This window comes from Periplaneta americana, chromosome 11 (assembly GCF_040183065.1).
Source record: "Periplaneta americana isolate PAMFEO1 chromosome 11, P.americana_PAMFEO1_priV1, whole genome shotgun sequence".
In the NCBI taxonomy this organism is placed as follows: Eukaryota; Metazoa; Arthropoda; class Insecta; order Blattodea; family Blattidae; genus Periplaneta; species Periplaneta americana.
This window is the reverse complement of record NC_091127.1, coordinates 174,550,375-174,566,173: the sequence shown is the minus strand read 5'-3', so window position 1 is coordinate 174,566,173 and position 15,799 is coordinate 174,550,375. Positions and strand designations below refer to the sequence as shown.

Sequence of the window (15,799 nt, the reverse complement as noted above, 5' to 3'; positions counted from 1 at the left end):
TATTATGGCTATCACTTTAATTCTTCAGAATCTGAAGTATGTCCCAGCATGATAAGACTTTCTTTCTCAGAGTAAATTCTTCTTATAATGCTCCATTTCTGAAACAAAGACTACAGCTATTTTTCATCAGTTCTACAGGATAATGGAGCAGGCAGTTTTCACCTCTTGATAACTTCGAAATCTTCCTCTAAACTTTTTTTCACAGTTAAAGATGCCCAAAAATCACAATGTGCCAGAATATTCTGACAATTTCAATGAGCACTCTCTCTGTTACTCCAACCTTATGTGGCCTTTGTGTTACCTTGAAGCAGGCGAGGAGGAGGAAAGAGTTGTCCTATTCTCTCTTAGTGTGTTCTTAAAATCCCAGCTGAGGAGAACATTTTGTCCCTGAGGCATCCAGTGCCGATAATGAGTGGTTCTCCAGCTTGGAGGTTGGACAAAGGGCTAAAATCCAGTACTGTGAAAAGAGCTTGTTACGAAACGCCAAGATGGGTAGATCATGTAGCACATACGAGTGAATCCAGAAATGCATATAGAGTGTTAATTGGAAAACCTGAGGGAAAAAGATCTTTGGGAAGCCGAGATATAGATGGGTGGATAATATGTTGTTGTTGTTTTCTAATGCCAGGCGTTAGACAATAAAGTCATTTGACCTCTTGCACTCCAATATTTTTCAAAGATATCATGGCCAGGCACTGAAGCACAGATTTTGAGGTGGTGAAAATGGCAAGTTGTAGCCGATTGAAGTGAACACCATATTTTAACGTTTTGGTGGCTACTTCATTCACACACAACCCCCAGAATGTCTGGAGGACCACACCTGCTGTTGGTCGACGGGTCCACTGGATCTAGCTGGGAGATCTTGTTGATCACCAGCTTTCCCTCCTTAAGCCACTGGAGGACGATTTTAGTGCCATAGCAGGTCAGCACTAGGAACAGAAAAGTAGAAAGAGGAGGAAGGAAAGGGAAATGAACCCCTAGGCCTCGAATGCTCTAATGCCATCGGGGTTGAAGAAAGTAAGAGTTCAGTCAGAGGACTGGATAGGAAAGGGTAAAGAGGGAATTAGGTATTGAATAGAGGAAAATTATACCAAATTCAATCATTAACTCATCAAGCTGACCAGTGCTAATTGATGAGTAGCCCCTCCCTTTAGTTCAGTGGATAATATTAAAATGGATTTGAGGGAGCTGGGATATGATGCTAGGACCTGCTCAGGATAGGGGCTGATGGCAGACTTATGTGAGGGTGGCACTGAACCTCCAGGTTGCTTAAAAGTCATTTGTAAGTAAACAAGACATTAAGTGCATTAGAATAACCCGTTGGCATCAGAAAAGGAAATCAGTTGCTTTTAGGTGGGAAGGATTAATGAAAATCTTTTTGGATGGTGGGAAACCCGCTGTTTCCATGATGAAGACTGCTGCCTCGTTTAGATCATCACATGTGATATTACAGTTGAGAAAATGTGTATCAATCCATGATTGTGTTTCATGATAATGATTGATGACATACTTCGACTTGTTTTTTCCCATCATTTCTGATCTTCAGTGAGTTCATATGGCAAACATCTTGTACAGACAAGCTTCATTTAAAGACTTCGATTAAAGTAATATAAAATCTTCCTCCTGATATTCCTATGGCTACAAGAAGTTTCCGCAGTGACAATCTTCTATCTTCAAACAGTTATTCTTGTGTTCTCTCCCCCATTTCCATCTGCAACTACTTAGCTAGGGTTGTGGATCTAAGTCTTATTCTTCACATTCGGGAATAAAGCAGTAATGATGCAAATACATGTGTTGTTATATTTTAAGAAACATTTATGTTTTCATCACTAATTTCCCATACTAGGACCATGGCCAGTCCACAATTTTTCATGCAACTCATGTATTTAAGTTTATAAAACACCACCTATACTTAGTGAAGTGTGTAAGATGGTAACTATGAGATATAAAAAGAGCTCCAAACTTCTGAACGAGTTCTGAATTTGGAGTCCACTGAAATTATAATTAGAATATCTATATAATTATTTCTAAATACCATTTAATCGTGTATTTCTTTATAGGATTAAAGTAAATAGTCGTGTAGTCTGCACTAGTTGTACAGCAAAAATTGATTTTGCATCAGGAGTAATAGGTGTACCTGCAACATTCATGGAAAAAATACATACGCTGTTGGAAAAAGCCAATTCATTACCATCAGGACGATACATGGTAAGTTAAAAAAAAAAAGCTTACTGGTATATACATTTTTATACTACCGTATCTTCTGATACACCCCTTCTCACAATTATTATATGCATATATATTAAGTGTTACGTATAATAATAAGCAAAAAGAGAAGAATAAGGTGGAATTGGGAAAAGATTGAGAAATAAGAGAAAAATCTTGTAATTTGTAGTATTAGATTTTGATACTAGTGATTTAAAGAGTGGTTCTGGAGTAAATAGTAGCAACAGAAAATGTAGGACAGAATTGATAATTATATTAAAGAAGGATAGAAAGTGATATAGATGGCACTTAGAGAGGGCTAATATTAGAACTTGTGGATAAACAGTGAATACTAGAGATGGGTAAAAAATAACACAAGTTATTTTGGAACTGTTCTGGTTTCGGAACTGTTGCAAAAATGAACAGTAGGTCGGAATCTCCTGTTCCGAAATAACAGTGTTCCGACTCCGAGCTGCTCACTTGTCAGCTGTTGCGTTGCGCAAGGCATGTTCCGACTCCGACATAACAGAGAACAGTCGGAACCATGACAGCTCCGGCTACACTGTTCTCGTCGTTCTTTATGTAGTACTTGGAACTCTCACGTGGATGGATGAGGAAGTAAGGAAATTGAAATTGTGATCATAAGTAATGAATGACACAGAGCGAGGTGAGATGCGAAGTTTAAAGTACTACACTTTGGTACAGAGCGTTTCTAACATTTTACTAAGTGTGGGGTTTCAGGTTTCACTAATGCTAATATATCAATATATACAGTAGTTATATATTTTTATTATGTATGAACTTATATTATTATTATAGCTAAGCATTAAAAAAAGTAAAAATAAAAATTAATGATTTTAATTTTTTTAATATGTAACACGGAGAACAAAAATTACATACTACACGTTTTAAATGACATGTTAAATTTTTCAGTTGGTTACCATATCTACATGACTTCATATCCCAATTAGTGTTGCATTCTGACCTTGTATTCAACAGCTGTTTATCTAATAAACATGAAGCTTCTGTCCGCATACACAGCCAGTTTCCAAACCGATTTGAATGTGCATTGGAATGTCATCTATTGAGAAGCATGTGTGCTATGATGTCATGCCGATAACGTATTTTAAGAGGAGTCCGAGCGATGAGTGCTCCAACGTATGTGGAGCTGCTTGGGGAAGAGGGAGGGTACTGTACCGCCCTTTGAACGACTCCTCAAATGGAGCGAGAGTCAAAGAGATAACTCGCATCAGTGAACGATTCAGACACATCTCAACTTGTATATTTTTAACTGTTATTTCGGAACTGTTGTTTGGAACATAGTATTTTTCCGGAACTGGAACAATCGGAACTGTTCTGGGAAAAGAACAACTTCGCCCATCACTAGTGAATAGCAAACGAAATATAGGATAAGTATTGAATAGTACGACTGACTGAGCAATAAGAGGGTAGTAGCTAGTGAGAAAAGAGTATTTTTGAAGCGTGTACTGCATAGAAGTGTTACTGTAATGACTGTTAATGGTGGCACCACATGAGAAATGTGAAGTCCACCGTTACATGTAAAGTAGTGCTGTGACGAAGTATAATTGAGGACTGTTTTTGCAAAACTTGCTAACTGAAAAAACTAAATTTTACAGGACAGACAAAACACTGAATGGAGACAAGTAGGTTATAGGTGCAACCATCACACTTTTGACACACTATAATGAAGAGAAGTAATTCAATTTTACTAAGATAACTTTAACATCATGTAGAGGCCTGCCTATGTTAACGAATCCACCAAATTTTGCAAATTTTGCAGTTAGCAAGTTTTTGCAAAAATGGTCCTCAATTATATCATATATATCTTTTACTACTTTTAATGTTTTGATTAGGGTCTTGCAAAAATATGCAATGGTTTGAAATTTCAAACTTTCATATTGTCTAAGGCAGAAAAGGAAATATCAGTAGTTTTCACTCCTACATTAGCCAGTGACCACTTCCAAACTTCATTCCATCCCTCCTAAGTCAAAATAATAATGAAAATATATAGTGCGATATTTAGGTCGCTCCACAGCAGTGGAAAACTCAAGAATTCGTCATATGCAACTATTAGGATGGCAGCCTTGTCATTCTGTTCTTTGGCAATGGGACTATAATTAAATTAGATAAAACACCTCTCATGATCAGCAGATGTAATTCATGCACATCACACATTTCATGAAGATACTAACTAAATTATTTTTTCACTTCTTTATATGCCTCAAAATAAGAAATATCTTCTCTTGAGCGAGTTTAGCCTACTCAGTTACTTTGACGGGTTTTTAAGCATTCTATCAGAAATATCTAAAAGTTTCTCTTCTGTTAACACAGAGGTCTACCATTCTTTCCAGCATAATACATTGAACCAGGCTCGCGAAATGTATTTATTAAAATCATGGTCAGTATCCCAATGCCATAATTTCGATTTTGGAAACTGTTGCTGTTTAATTTTCTCCATATTTTCTGCCTTATCGAAAAATATTCTCCACTAGAAACATAGGTTGTTGTATTGTAAACAAATTCACTTTGTCATTACATTTGTATCCAGGAAGAGACAGTCCCACAGAGAATATTATCTGTAACCATTATTAGTGGTGGAGCCGTATTTTTGACAGCTGCTGCAGAGAGCCTAAAATATTACGCTGTATTATGTATCTGCTTAACATATACGATTTATTTGTAGTTGTAAACTCTAGATTATTAAAATTAACAGGTTGACTGTAAATACGTCAGTTCACTCCCCAAGATTCACTTTGTTATTGGTGGTGAGAAATTTTCAATGGAAGGTGAAGATTATATTACACAGGTAAGCCTATACAGTATTTAATAGTTATGAACACGAATAAAAGCATGAATTAACTTTAAAGTATTCACTACAGTATACTAATAAAAAATACTACCAGATGAGAGTATATTATAGTAATTCTTAGACAATTTAGTGTTATGGATTTGTAATGTAATTTGTTACAAGCAATTTTCTGAAATCTTCAAGTGTATTCTGTTTATGAGCAAAAACACAAATTAAATAAGTATTAAATAAATACTATCTCACTATCTGCACAACTAAATATAAATATGTGAAATACAAAATACATCCATGTTGAATCTTTCGTACACTACTTTTAACACTTGAATCTTACTCGTATTAATTGTGTAAGAATGTGTGGCTTACAGCTGTTTCGGTGCTTCTTCACACCATCCTCAGAGCCTACTAGATCTCGGCGTCATCTCGAACTTCGCTGCTTGTTGTGTGGGTGCGTTCGATTGTTGAAAAGTGTTGAAATGTGGTGTCAAATAGTGTGTGTGTTCTGAAATTGATCTGTGTGTTGAGAATTTGATCAGGGTGTGTTTTAGTGTGTCTGTATATTTCATATTGTTCTAGTATGTTGAGTTTTTGGTTTTTGGGTTCTATGTGTAGGATTTCCATGTCTGTATTTATGTTATTGTATGTGTGGTTAGCATTAGTTATGTGTTCGGCATATGTAGATGTATTGTGTCCTCTGGTTATTGCTTTAATGTGTTCTTTGTATCGAGTTTGGAATGATCTGTCTGTCTGTCCAATGTAGAAACTGTCGCAACTACTGCATGTGAGTTTGTATATGCCTGTGTGGTTGTATTTATTTGTTTGTGTTATTTGTATGTTGAGATGTCTTTGTAGTGTGTTTTCTGTTCTGTATGCTATGTTGTATTTCTGTTTTCTGAATGAGGATGCGATCTTGTGTGTGTTTTTGTTTTCGTGTTTTCAACACTTTTCAACAATCGAATACACCCACACAACAGGCAGCAAAGTTCGAGATGATGCCGAGATCTAGTAGGCTCTGAGGATGGTGTGAAGAAGCACCGAAACAGCTGTAAGCCGCACATACTTACACAATTAACAAGAGTAAGATCGCCATTTAATCAATTATTTATACAAAATACAATTCAACCTGAGTGAAAATGAATTCATATTTTAGTAACAGAGCTCTTATCATGTAGCCATTTTATAAGATGTGATCAAACAAAATATGTTCATGCTCTTTTTCAGAATGTTAATTATAGTTTGATCGAAAATGACATTACAACCTGTTAATATCCTGTCTGTAGGTACAAATGGGAATCTTTAATATCAGAAGAAATATCTGTGTACACTGCACATTCAGGTTGAATTAAATTTTAAAACATGAAATCCGTGCCATGGTAGTCCATGAAAGGCCAAGGCAGACCAGCTGGTTGCTAAGCCTCACGTCCTCACGCCTCAGCAGAGGTGAACGATCATCCAACCATATATATATATATCGTGAGGTTGACACAACAGATCCTCATCACCACTGTTCTCAGATGTTCATAGTTCCAGCAGCACAGAAAAACTGAATTAGCAGTCTTCTGATCTATTTGGACGGATTTCTTTTTGCCATCTATACCAAGAAATTTCGATTGTTGCTTTCACAGTAACTGCTTGGTTTTGTACAAAACGGTAATATTTGTAAGGAATCAAACAAGTTTAAATCAGCTACAACTCATTCCAATGTAATGCAAAATATGTTTCACTTGATCATGTCTCAAAATTTACTCTTGGCATAAGAACCATATAACCTCCAGTATTTAACTACAGTAACTTATTCCTTATCAAAGTAAATCCAACTATTCCAGGGTTTCATTATGCAGTCCAGTTTTTCGTCTTATCTTTTTCATTTGTACTTGACACACGAAAAAGAGAATGCCAGTTGAAATGCTGACATTGATTTAAAAATAAAAATTAACGATCTTTTTAGGACTGCTGACACTTCCAAAACAGGAATCTGAATATATAGATTGAGGCCTAAGTCTTAAACCTTTGTCTTTCTTATTTTATATGCAAGAGTTTTGCAAGCAGAGGTGCGTGTAATTTTAGTCTGTATATTAAAAATATGGTCATTTACATTTTTCTTAATAGCCAGTCTGTTTTACTTGTCCTGCATTTAGTTAGGATGACTTCCAAGCTGATTAAAGGGCGTAGAAACACTCTAAATTAATAGGTGTGAGATAATATAGTCCACTTTCTGGACATAATGTTACCACTGACAATGAAGAGGCTGACTTTTGGCCACAAAGGGTCTTCATCCTCATCTAATGGATCAGAAACCTTTTACTCATATGTTGGAATCAAGGCTTTGAAAAAAGCAACAGCTACATTTTTTTTTTTTTTTTTTTTTTTTTTTTTTTTACAATTATGCCACATTTACAATCTGTCTACAATAGACAATAAGTAAATATTATAAAAGAATATGACATGAGTGGAAATGTTATCCCATGACAACACTCCAAAAGAAAAATAACAATGTTTCAAATAGCTGTAGTAAAAATGAATGGAAGGTCAAGAGCATTGGTCCTTTTAAGTCTTCTTATTGTTTGACTATTATCCAGCAAATTTAATGCATGATGATTCAGATGCTGATTTAATCGGTGCAGGTATTTTTGCTGAACTTAGAGATTTCTTCTTTTACAGTTGAAATGTTTAGGTCATGATGAATGACATCATTACGGACATATCATGGTGCAGTGACAATGGAACGTAAAGTTTTGGACTGATACCTCTGCAGTATTTCAATGTTTGAGTTGCTAGCAGTTCCCCACAGTTGGATGTCGTATGTCCAGATTGGTTTTAGTATGACTTTATAAACAAGAAGTTTATTTTCTAATGACAGTTTTGATTTAGGTCCCAATAACCAATAGATTTTTGATGTTTTAAAATGTAATTCTTTACGTTTAGTTTCAATATGTTTTCGCCATGTTAAGCGGTGATCTAAATGCATACCTAAATATTTAACATCGTCTGCTTCGGGAAGTTCTTCGTTGTACAGTGTTACAGGAGGACAGTTTTCAGTTCTGGTTCCGAAAGTAACATGAACTGACTTGTTTTCACTCGCTTGTATTCTCCATTTAGTTAGCCAGTCTTCTGTTCCTTTCAATTCATTCTGCAGGTTTTCATGCTGTTGATGGATCTTCATGTGAAGCAAGAATAGCAGTGTCATCAGCGAAAATAGCCACCAATACCTCATTAGAAATTGGAAAATCAGCTGTATAAATTGTGTATAGTATAGGGCCTAAGACTGAACCTTGAGGTACACCCAATTTATATCATAGAATGAGGAGAAATGTTCTCCGAACTTTACTTGAAAAATTCTCGATGAACTACATAATAGACTACATTTATCATCGAGGCCTTTGGGTGGGATGTACAATGGGCCAAATTAATAGATATAAGTGCTTCAGAACACTTAGATCGACAAGAAGAAAAAGAAGAAGAATCTATTCTCAATTACTGTGACTACTGTATAGTACAAGTATATTGTACTAGTAATAAAAATAATAATAATAATAATAATAATAATAATAATAATAATAATAATAATAATTTCCACACCTGTGGAGTAATAGTCAGCGTGTCTGGCTGCGAAACCAGGTGGCCCGGGTTCGAATCCCAGTCGGAGCAAGTTACCTGGTTGAGGTTTTTTCCGGGGTTTTCCCTCAACCCAATACGAGCAAATGCTGGGTAACTTTCGGTGCTGGATCCCGGCCTCATTTCACTGGCATTATCACCTTCATATCATTCAGACGCTAAATAACCTAGATGTTGATACAGCGTCGTAAAATAACCCAATAAAAAAAAATAATAATAATCCTACGTTGTGCTATAATACGAGATTATAGTCATGTGAAATCAGTAATTATGAAAGTCTCTTTTGTTTCAGAACTGTATCCTTGATATGTGCATCTGCATGACAGTATTTGAGAGCCGGTTACATAATTCAGCATGGGAATTGGGAGCCTTTTTTCATAAATTATTTCACATAGAATATGATCTAGAACATGATCAAATTGGATTTGCAAAAGTAAAATAATGAGATTTTAAATGTACTGTATACGATTATTAAAATGTGTGTATTAAGTACATTTTAAACAATGTTTTATTTACTTCTTACCCAAGGCAACACATCAAATTTCGCAGTGTTGAAGAGAAAGGTCATCATATCAATTATTCAGAATAAACAGTATAGTATAAATTATACCTCCTCATTATACTTTGCCTGGCCAGAAGAACTGAAACCTTTAAATTATATTGTCTTATTTTTTATTATTCCTTAAAAATAAAGATTGTTTTAGAAAAAACCTAGGTAGAACAAGTATCCCATTTACAGTACTGGTATGTACTGAAGATTGAGACAAGATCTATATATGTACGTAGTTATTATCAGGACAACTCACTGTAAAATTTGTTTCAAGTTTTGAAATACTGATATCAATCTAATTGTTAAGGTGCATTCTACCATCTGAGACAACTTTATGAGCTCCTTTCTTACTTGTAAACTGCCTTATTACATTTTCGCAATTCTCTGTCTGAAACAACATTTCAGTCATAATGTTATCTCATGAAGTCTCAGTAAGTCAATAGGAATGATAATGGATTTTTATTAATGGTGATATATTCAAAATTTGGGGGTGATGTAATGGGGCAGACTTTCAACTGCAGCCTGTTCGGGATGAATATTCGATACAATATAATGAAATGATTTTGATCAATGATCAATCAGACAAATTCACGGCAACGTTCACGACTTTCCTGCTATAATTGCTTCAAAGATTAGCAGATATTTTGAATGTCGGATCTCCCAATGCCAACTTAAACATTATAGTGTGTTAAATCAAGAATAGTGGCCTAACAAACAATGTTACTTAATTTTATTTGAAGGCGACAAAAGTGAGCTGGGTTAGATTCTTGAAATACAGCATACGTGCATTGTCGTCATTGAAGCAGTGAAAAGGTTTCCACAATAATTTCCCCAAAATATAGGCCTAATTGTAAGAATAAAAGTAATTCTCTGGTCCTTAGCCTGTCGTAAGTCTCATGAACAATACCAACTCTAAACAAGTTACAAAACAGAATGCAAATAAGTTAGAATGCAAATAAGTTACAAAACAGAATGCAAATAAGTTACAAAACAGAATGCAAACAAGTTACAAAACAGAATGCAAATAAGTTACAAAACAGAATGCAAACAAGTTACAAAACAGAATGCAAACAAGTTACAAAACAGAATGCAAATAAGTTACAAAACAGAATGCAAATAACAAAAGTTGTCATTGATGATTTTTTTTAATAAATGAAACATGTCTGAGTTGATTTTCTCGCTGAAAGTTTAGCAACTGAGTGTTTTAAAGGAGTGACACAATTCCGCAGCGAATCTGCCTCATCAGAAAGAAGTGACACACATTTCATCACTTTCGAGTAAACTTTTCATCTCACTCATGCTAAAATTATAATCATATGCAGTCCCTATGCTGCACAGTGGTCCGAATCGCGAATCTAGCGAGACGAAAATAATGTTGATCATACTTGAAGATGTAAGTAAAAAGGTTCTGTATTATTCTAAACTAAACATATCACCCAATCAAGATTCAGCCTTTAAATAAGATAGTCCAAAAGAATGTTTAGATGCTGACTTGGCATAAAATTGTTATTGTCACTGAGAGATTAATTAATTAATTAATTAATTAATTAGTGACTGCAAGGAAGTGTGAACAGGAGGCAGCTCCCACTCCAAATAGATGTGTAACTTTCTGATATGATAATTATACATATACTGAGAACTATGTGTCTGTATTATTAACACTAGGGAAAAATGCAATTATTATTTCTCTCTAGACCTTTAAACAGATTTAAAAAAAATAATAGATTGAATATATAAACACGAATTTTGTATATTTGATACAACAATAGTAATATGCGTTACAAGAGCGGTATGTTGAAGTTTTCATGTTCGAGGAAAAGTTTGAAAAAGCGAAACATAGTTGAGCTTTTTTAATTTCCGAGAATTGAAAGAAAACATACCGCTCATGTATCGTACATTATTTTGTGCGAAGATCGTTTATTACATACCTGAAAGAGGAATTTCTAATTAGTTGCAATGAAATCTCCATCTTGGTTTCTGTTCAATGACGGCAAATTTGCAAAACAAAAATATCTATCTTCAACATTGTTGCTTTAAAATGTTTTCTGTGTTTACTATACTCCAGCAGGCTGTGATATAAGTCTGTCTTTTTTTCCCCCCAGTCTATAAATGCGAACTTAAAACAAACGGTAAGGTTATGTAATGATTTATTTTTCATTTTAATATTTTAACAATATTATTTATATAACATATTGCAGTAATAACATCGGCATCTGGAATCTTGTTGATTTTTTCACAGCTTCCTTAATGTTACTTGCATCATGAATCCAGTAACTTCAGTGGAGTTGTAGAGTTTACTTAATTTTTGCAAATATTTAAAAACAATAATTAACAGTGCAATTTAGGTGAAATTGCAGTGGTAAGTTTCCAATTTATAATTATTACTATACTGAACGTATCTAAAAATAATATGTTAAAAGCCTAAAGCAGTAAAATCAATATGTCACTTAAGCGGTAAGAAGAGGGAAATTGTTATGTGTGTTAGGTTGGGAATTCTGAATGTGGAATTTTAGACTTTCCGCGGATTGGTTTTGTGCGGAAATACGCACGATCTCGCACAAATAATTATTCCTATTGTAACCTTACTCATTTGACTGTTTATTTTATCTGATTGTTTTAATCCAACACTGTGTATGATGCTATGACTCATAACCACTCTTTGCTTTAAAATGAGCAAGCATGGTTTAAATTACTTATATGTTTTATCACTACTACTTTCACCTATGTTCAATTGTATTTGTCGGATAACTATATCACCTGAAGATGACTTATATGAAAAGTCGAAAATATTCGTGATACTTAATATAATATTTTAATTGATGTAACAGAATTTATTTCTGCTTTCAACTTAGATAAGTTATAGACTGAAAATTGTACAAAATTATTTCATATTATAATTTGAACTTATCTGAATTTCCAACATGACATTTAAATCCATAACTCACGTTCCAAATTAGTTTTCGTAACGAAAATTGTTACCAACATAAAGCAAAATTTAAGATCACAATTAATAATAATGACAAAGTTGAAACAAGATTTTCAAATAAATTGCTCAAGTCAGACATATAGATATTAAAGAAATTTGACTAATTCTTTATCTCTGAATAATAAATTTTGTGACCTACGAGGGGATCCAGGAAATAACGACCGTTCGCGCATACCCGCCGCGCAGCTGACTCCCCTTCCTTGTTTGAAGGTCAACTGGCTTCCTTAACATGTGTTCTCATAATGTTGTGAGTACTGGTTGCAACAAGTCGCCATTGTGCATTTTGTGTTACTTCAAAATGAACGACGTCATTGATAATCCCACTGACTGTGAGGTGAGGAGTGTAATTCGATTTTTGAATGCCCGACATTTGAAACCTGCAGAAATTTACCGGCAATTGAAAGAAGTGTATGGTGATACTGTAATGAATGAAAGAAATGTGAGAAAATGGTGCGAAATGTTCAACAATGGGCGAACAAATGTCCATGATGAAACTCAACCCGGACGCCCATCACTCATCACAGAAGACCTGAAGACTAAAGTGAACGACAGAATCTTGCAAGACAGGCGCACATCACTCGACGAATTGCATATTGCCTTTCCTGACATTTCTCGTTCTTTGCTTGGTGAAATTGTGTCGCAACATCTTGGCTACCACAAAATCTGTGCACGATGGGTTCCACGGCAACTGAGTGACCAACACAAAACTCAGAGAATGGCCTCAGCATTGACATTCTTGATGCGATATCACACAGATGGAGACGCCTTTCTTGATCAAATTGTGACTGGTGATGAGACCTGGGTGTCTCACAACACCCCAGAGACCAAGCGCCAATCACGTCAGTGGCATCATCCCTCATCACCCAAGAAACCGAGAAAATTCAAACAGACTCTCTCAACACAAAAAGTCATGGCTACTGTCTTTTGGGATCACAAAGGTGTTCTTTTACTGGATTTCATGCCAAAAGGCACTACGATCAATGCAAATCGTTATGGTGAGACTTTACGAAAACTACGGCGAGCTATCCAAAACAAGAGGCGAGGAATGCTTTCGAGAGGAGTTGTGCTTCTTCACGACAACGCCCGCCCGCACACTGCTGCTTCAACTCGAGAATTGCTGGATCAATTCGGTTGGGAAATCTTTGATCATCCGCCCTATAGTCCAGACCTTGCTCCTAGCGATTTTCACCTTTTCACTAAGCTGAAAGACTTTCTGGGTGGTACGCATTTTGGAAGTGATGAAGAGTTGAAGAAGACAGTGAACACCTGGCTTAATGAACTGGCGGCAGAGAAGTATAACACGAGAATTCTAAAGCTAGTGAACGGATACGACAAATGTTTAAATGTAGGTGGTGATTATGTAGAGAAGTAAAGGAAGCTTTAGTTATGTAACAGACTTTGTTTTTTCAAATAAATATATTTTTTTTAATTATTACAACAAAACGGTCGTTATTTCCTGGATCCCCCTCGTATTTCAAACAGTGTTTTAAAATGGTATTTGGTGATGGTGGTGGTAGTGATGATTGTGGTGGTGGTGATGATGATGCTAGTATAGCCATAATGATTTATTATACTTCAGTAAGCCAATCTCCAGTTTTTCTTTAGTCTTCTAATTTCTTGTGATTCCGTGGTCAATTTGAATTAGCTTCTGCCATCCAGTCTTTGTAGATATCTTTTTTATTATTATTCTGGCAATGCTTGTTCAATTACATCAAACTACGTGTTTCGAGAAGTTACAGAAACACGTACATGTCTTGAAAATACTGGCCAATTGCTGCAACTGATGAGGTGAATCATTCTGAAGTCTTCTTTGCAGAAACCAGCGATGACGATGTCACACAAACTGAAGTTCTATCTGTGGTTGGAGATCACATTTCATTGTTAAGAAAAGTTCATTGTTACTTTCTAGTACTGAAGTTTCACTTTCTGGAGATCCAAAGTGATTTTTTTTTTTGCAACAGAGAAAGTTCAGTTTGTTAGCAGAGTTCCAAACAAGACGCAATGTTCTTCTCCCCCATTGCCACATGAATTCTGTTGTGAAAGTGAAGGATCAGAAGAATGTGAAACTTCAGTATCACTACTACCTAGTAGGAAGTACAGAGTGATTTATATAGAACTGACACATTTCTTTCTTTAATTATTCCGTTGGAAATTCATTCAATGACCCAATTTTAGCACCAAATTAAGCAGAATGTTCTGGAGTTTCGATTCCTTGTCACTAGATGCGCAGATGTTTATGTTTTATTCCTATTGTTGGCAGCACTGACCCAATTTTAGCACCAAATTAAGCACAATGTTCTGGAGTTTCGATTCCTTGTCACTAGATGCGTAGATGTTTATGTTTTATTCCTATTGTTGGCAGCACTAGATGCGCAGATGTTTATGTTTTATTCCTATTGTTGGCAGCTGTTTTCGACATTTTGTGTCAACGTGAAAATGCAGTACACATTAAATCAACGACTCTTCTTTATGAAGCAATACTGGATTACGAATTCAATTACAGCTACTCAAAGGGCATACCAGAGAGAATTTGGTGTTCGCAATCCTCCCAAAAGAAACACAATACTGGGACTGGTAAACAAATTGGAAACAACTGGATCTCTGGTGAGTGAAAAGGGCAAGCATCGTTCATCTAGGCTTCCCACAGTTGTTGTTGACGTAAGAGCACGACTGGAGCAGTCACCCAAAAATCATTAAGACGTTTGTCGCAGAAGACAGGGTACACCTACTCAATGTGTCAGAGAGCCTAAAGCCATATAGGATTACGGTTGTTCATCAGCTACAGGAACCAGATAAGGATAAAAGATTGAATTATTGTCGTTGTTTCAGACGTTCATTGTGCAAAATCCTGCCATATTGTCCATCACATGGTTCACAGATGAAGCATGGTTCCATTTATCCGGTTATGTGACGACCGAATAATTTCCAGGAACCTGTGGCCACCGAGCTCTCCGGACTTGACAACGCCGGACTTCTTTCTATGGGGTTACTTAAAAGACAGGGTTTACGCCACACGTCCCCAGACATTGGACGATCTGAAGCACAACATCACACAGGAGATTCAAGCTATTGACAACAGAGTCCTCCAACGAGTGGCCAGTAACATGGAACGACGTGTTGAGTTGTGCCTTATGCAGGATGGAGGACATTTTCAACATTTGCTATAGAGGTAAATAATCTCCCAAAATTCCTCTACATTTTAGGTATAATAAGTTGTCGCTAGCACAATTCGTTTTGAAACAATTAATGAAAGAAATGTGTCAGTTCCATATAAATCACTCTGTAGAACTTCATAAAGAGTTCAGTTAAATTCAAAAGTTTCCCTGAAGTTTAATGCAAAAAGAATGTTCTTCTTTTAATCATAATCACTCTCATTGTCACTCTCTCTGCCAATCTTTTCTCACATACACATGCAGGTACTGTCATTTGACAAGATTTTTAATAGACAGCACACACAAAGGGTATAAATAAATACAGCAATGATATTGTAAAGGGAAATTGGAAGACAAGTTCTAGTCAGTAATATAAAATCTCTTTCATTTCTCATATTCTTCACTTCTGATACTCTTCAAGATAGGAATAACTGTTACGCAAACAAAAGTATGGCACATAATTC

General features: G+C 35.6%; 2 protein-coding genes across 2 annotated transcripts in view; one reads left to right on the top strand and one right to left on the bottom strand.

Annotated features, from left to right (window-relative positions):
• The window catches only part of LOC138708575 (lysosomal aspartic protease-like), a 38,714-nt gene extending 29,625 nt beyond the window's left edge, over positions 1-9,089 (top strand). Inside the window, exons 7-9 of the mRNA XM_069838692.1 lie at positions 2,061-2,208; positions 4,940-5,032; positions 8,940-9,089. Of these exons, the coding sequence (XP_069694793.1) occupies positions 2,061-2,208; positions 4,940-5,032; positions 8,940-9,089 (391 nt within the window). The remainder of the gene's footprint in view (positions 1-2,060; positions 2,209-4,939; positions 5,033-8,939) is intronic.
• LOC138709613 (serine/arginine repetitive matrix protein 2) overlaps positions 1-15,799 on the bottom strand; it is a 328,612-nt gene that overhangs the window by 86,624 nt on the left and 226,189 nt on the right. The window lies entirely within an intron of this gene.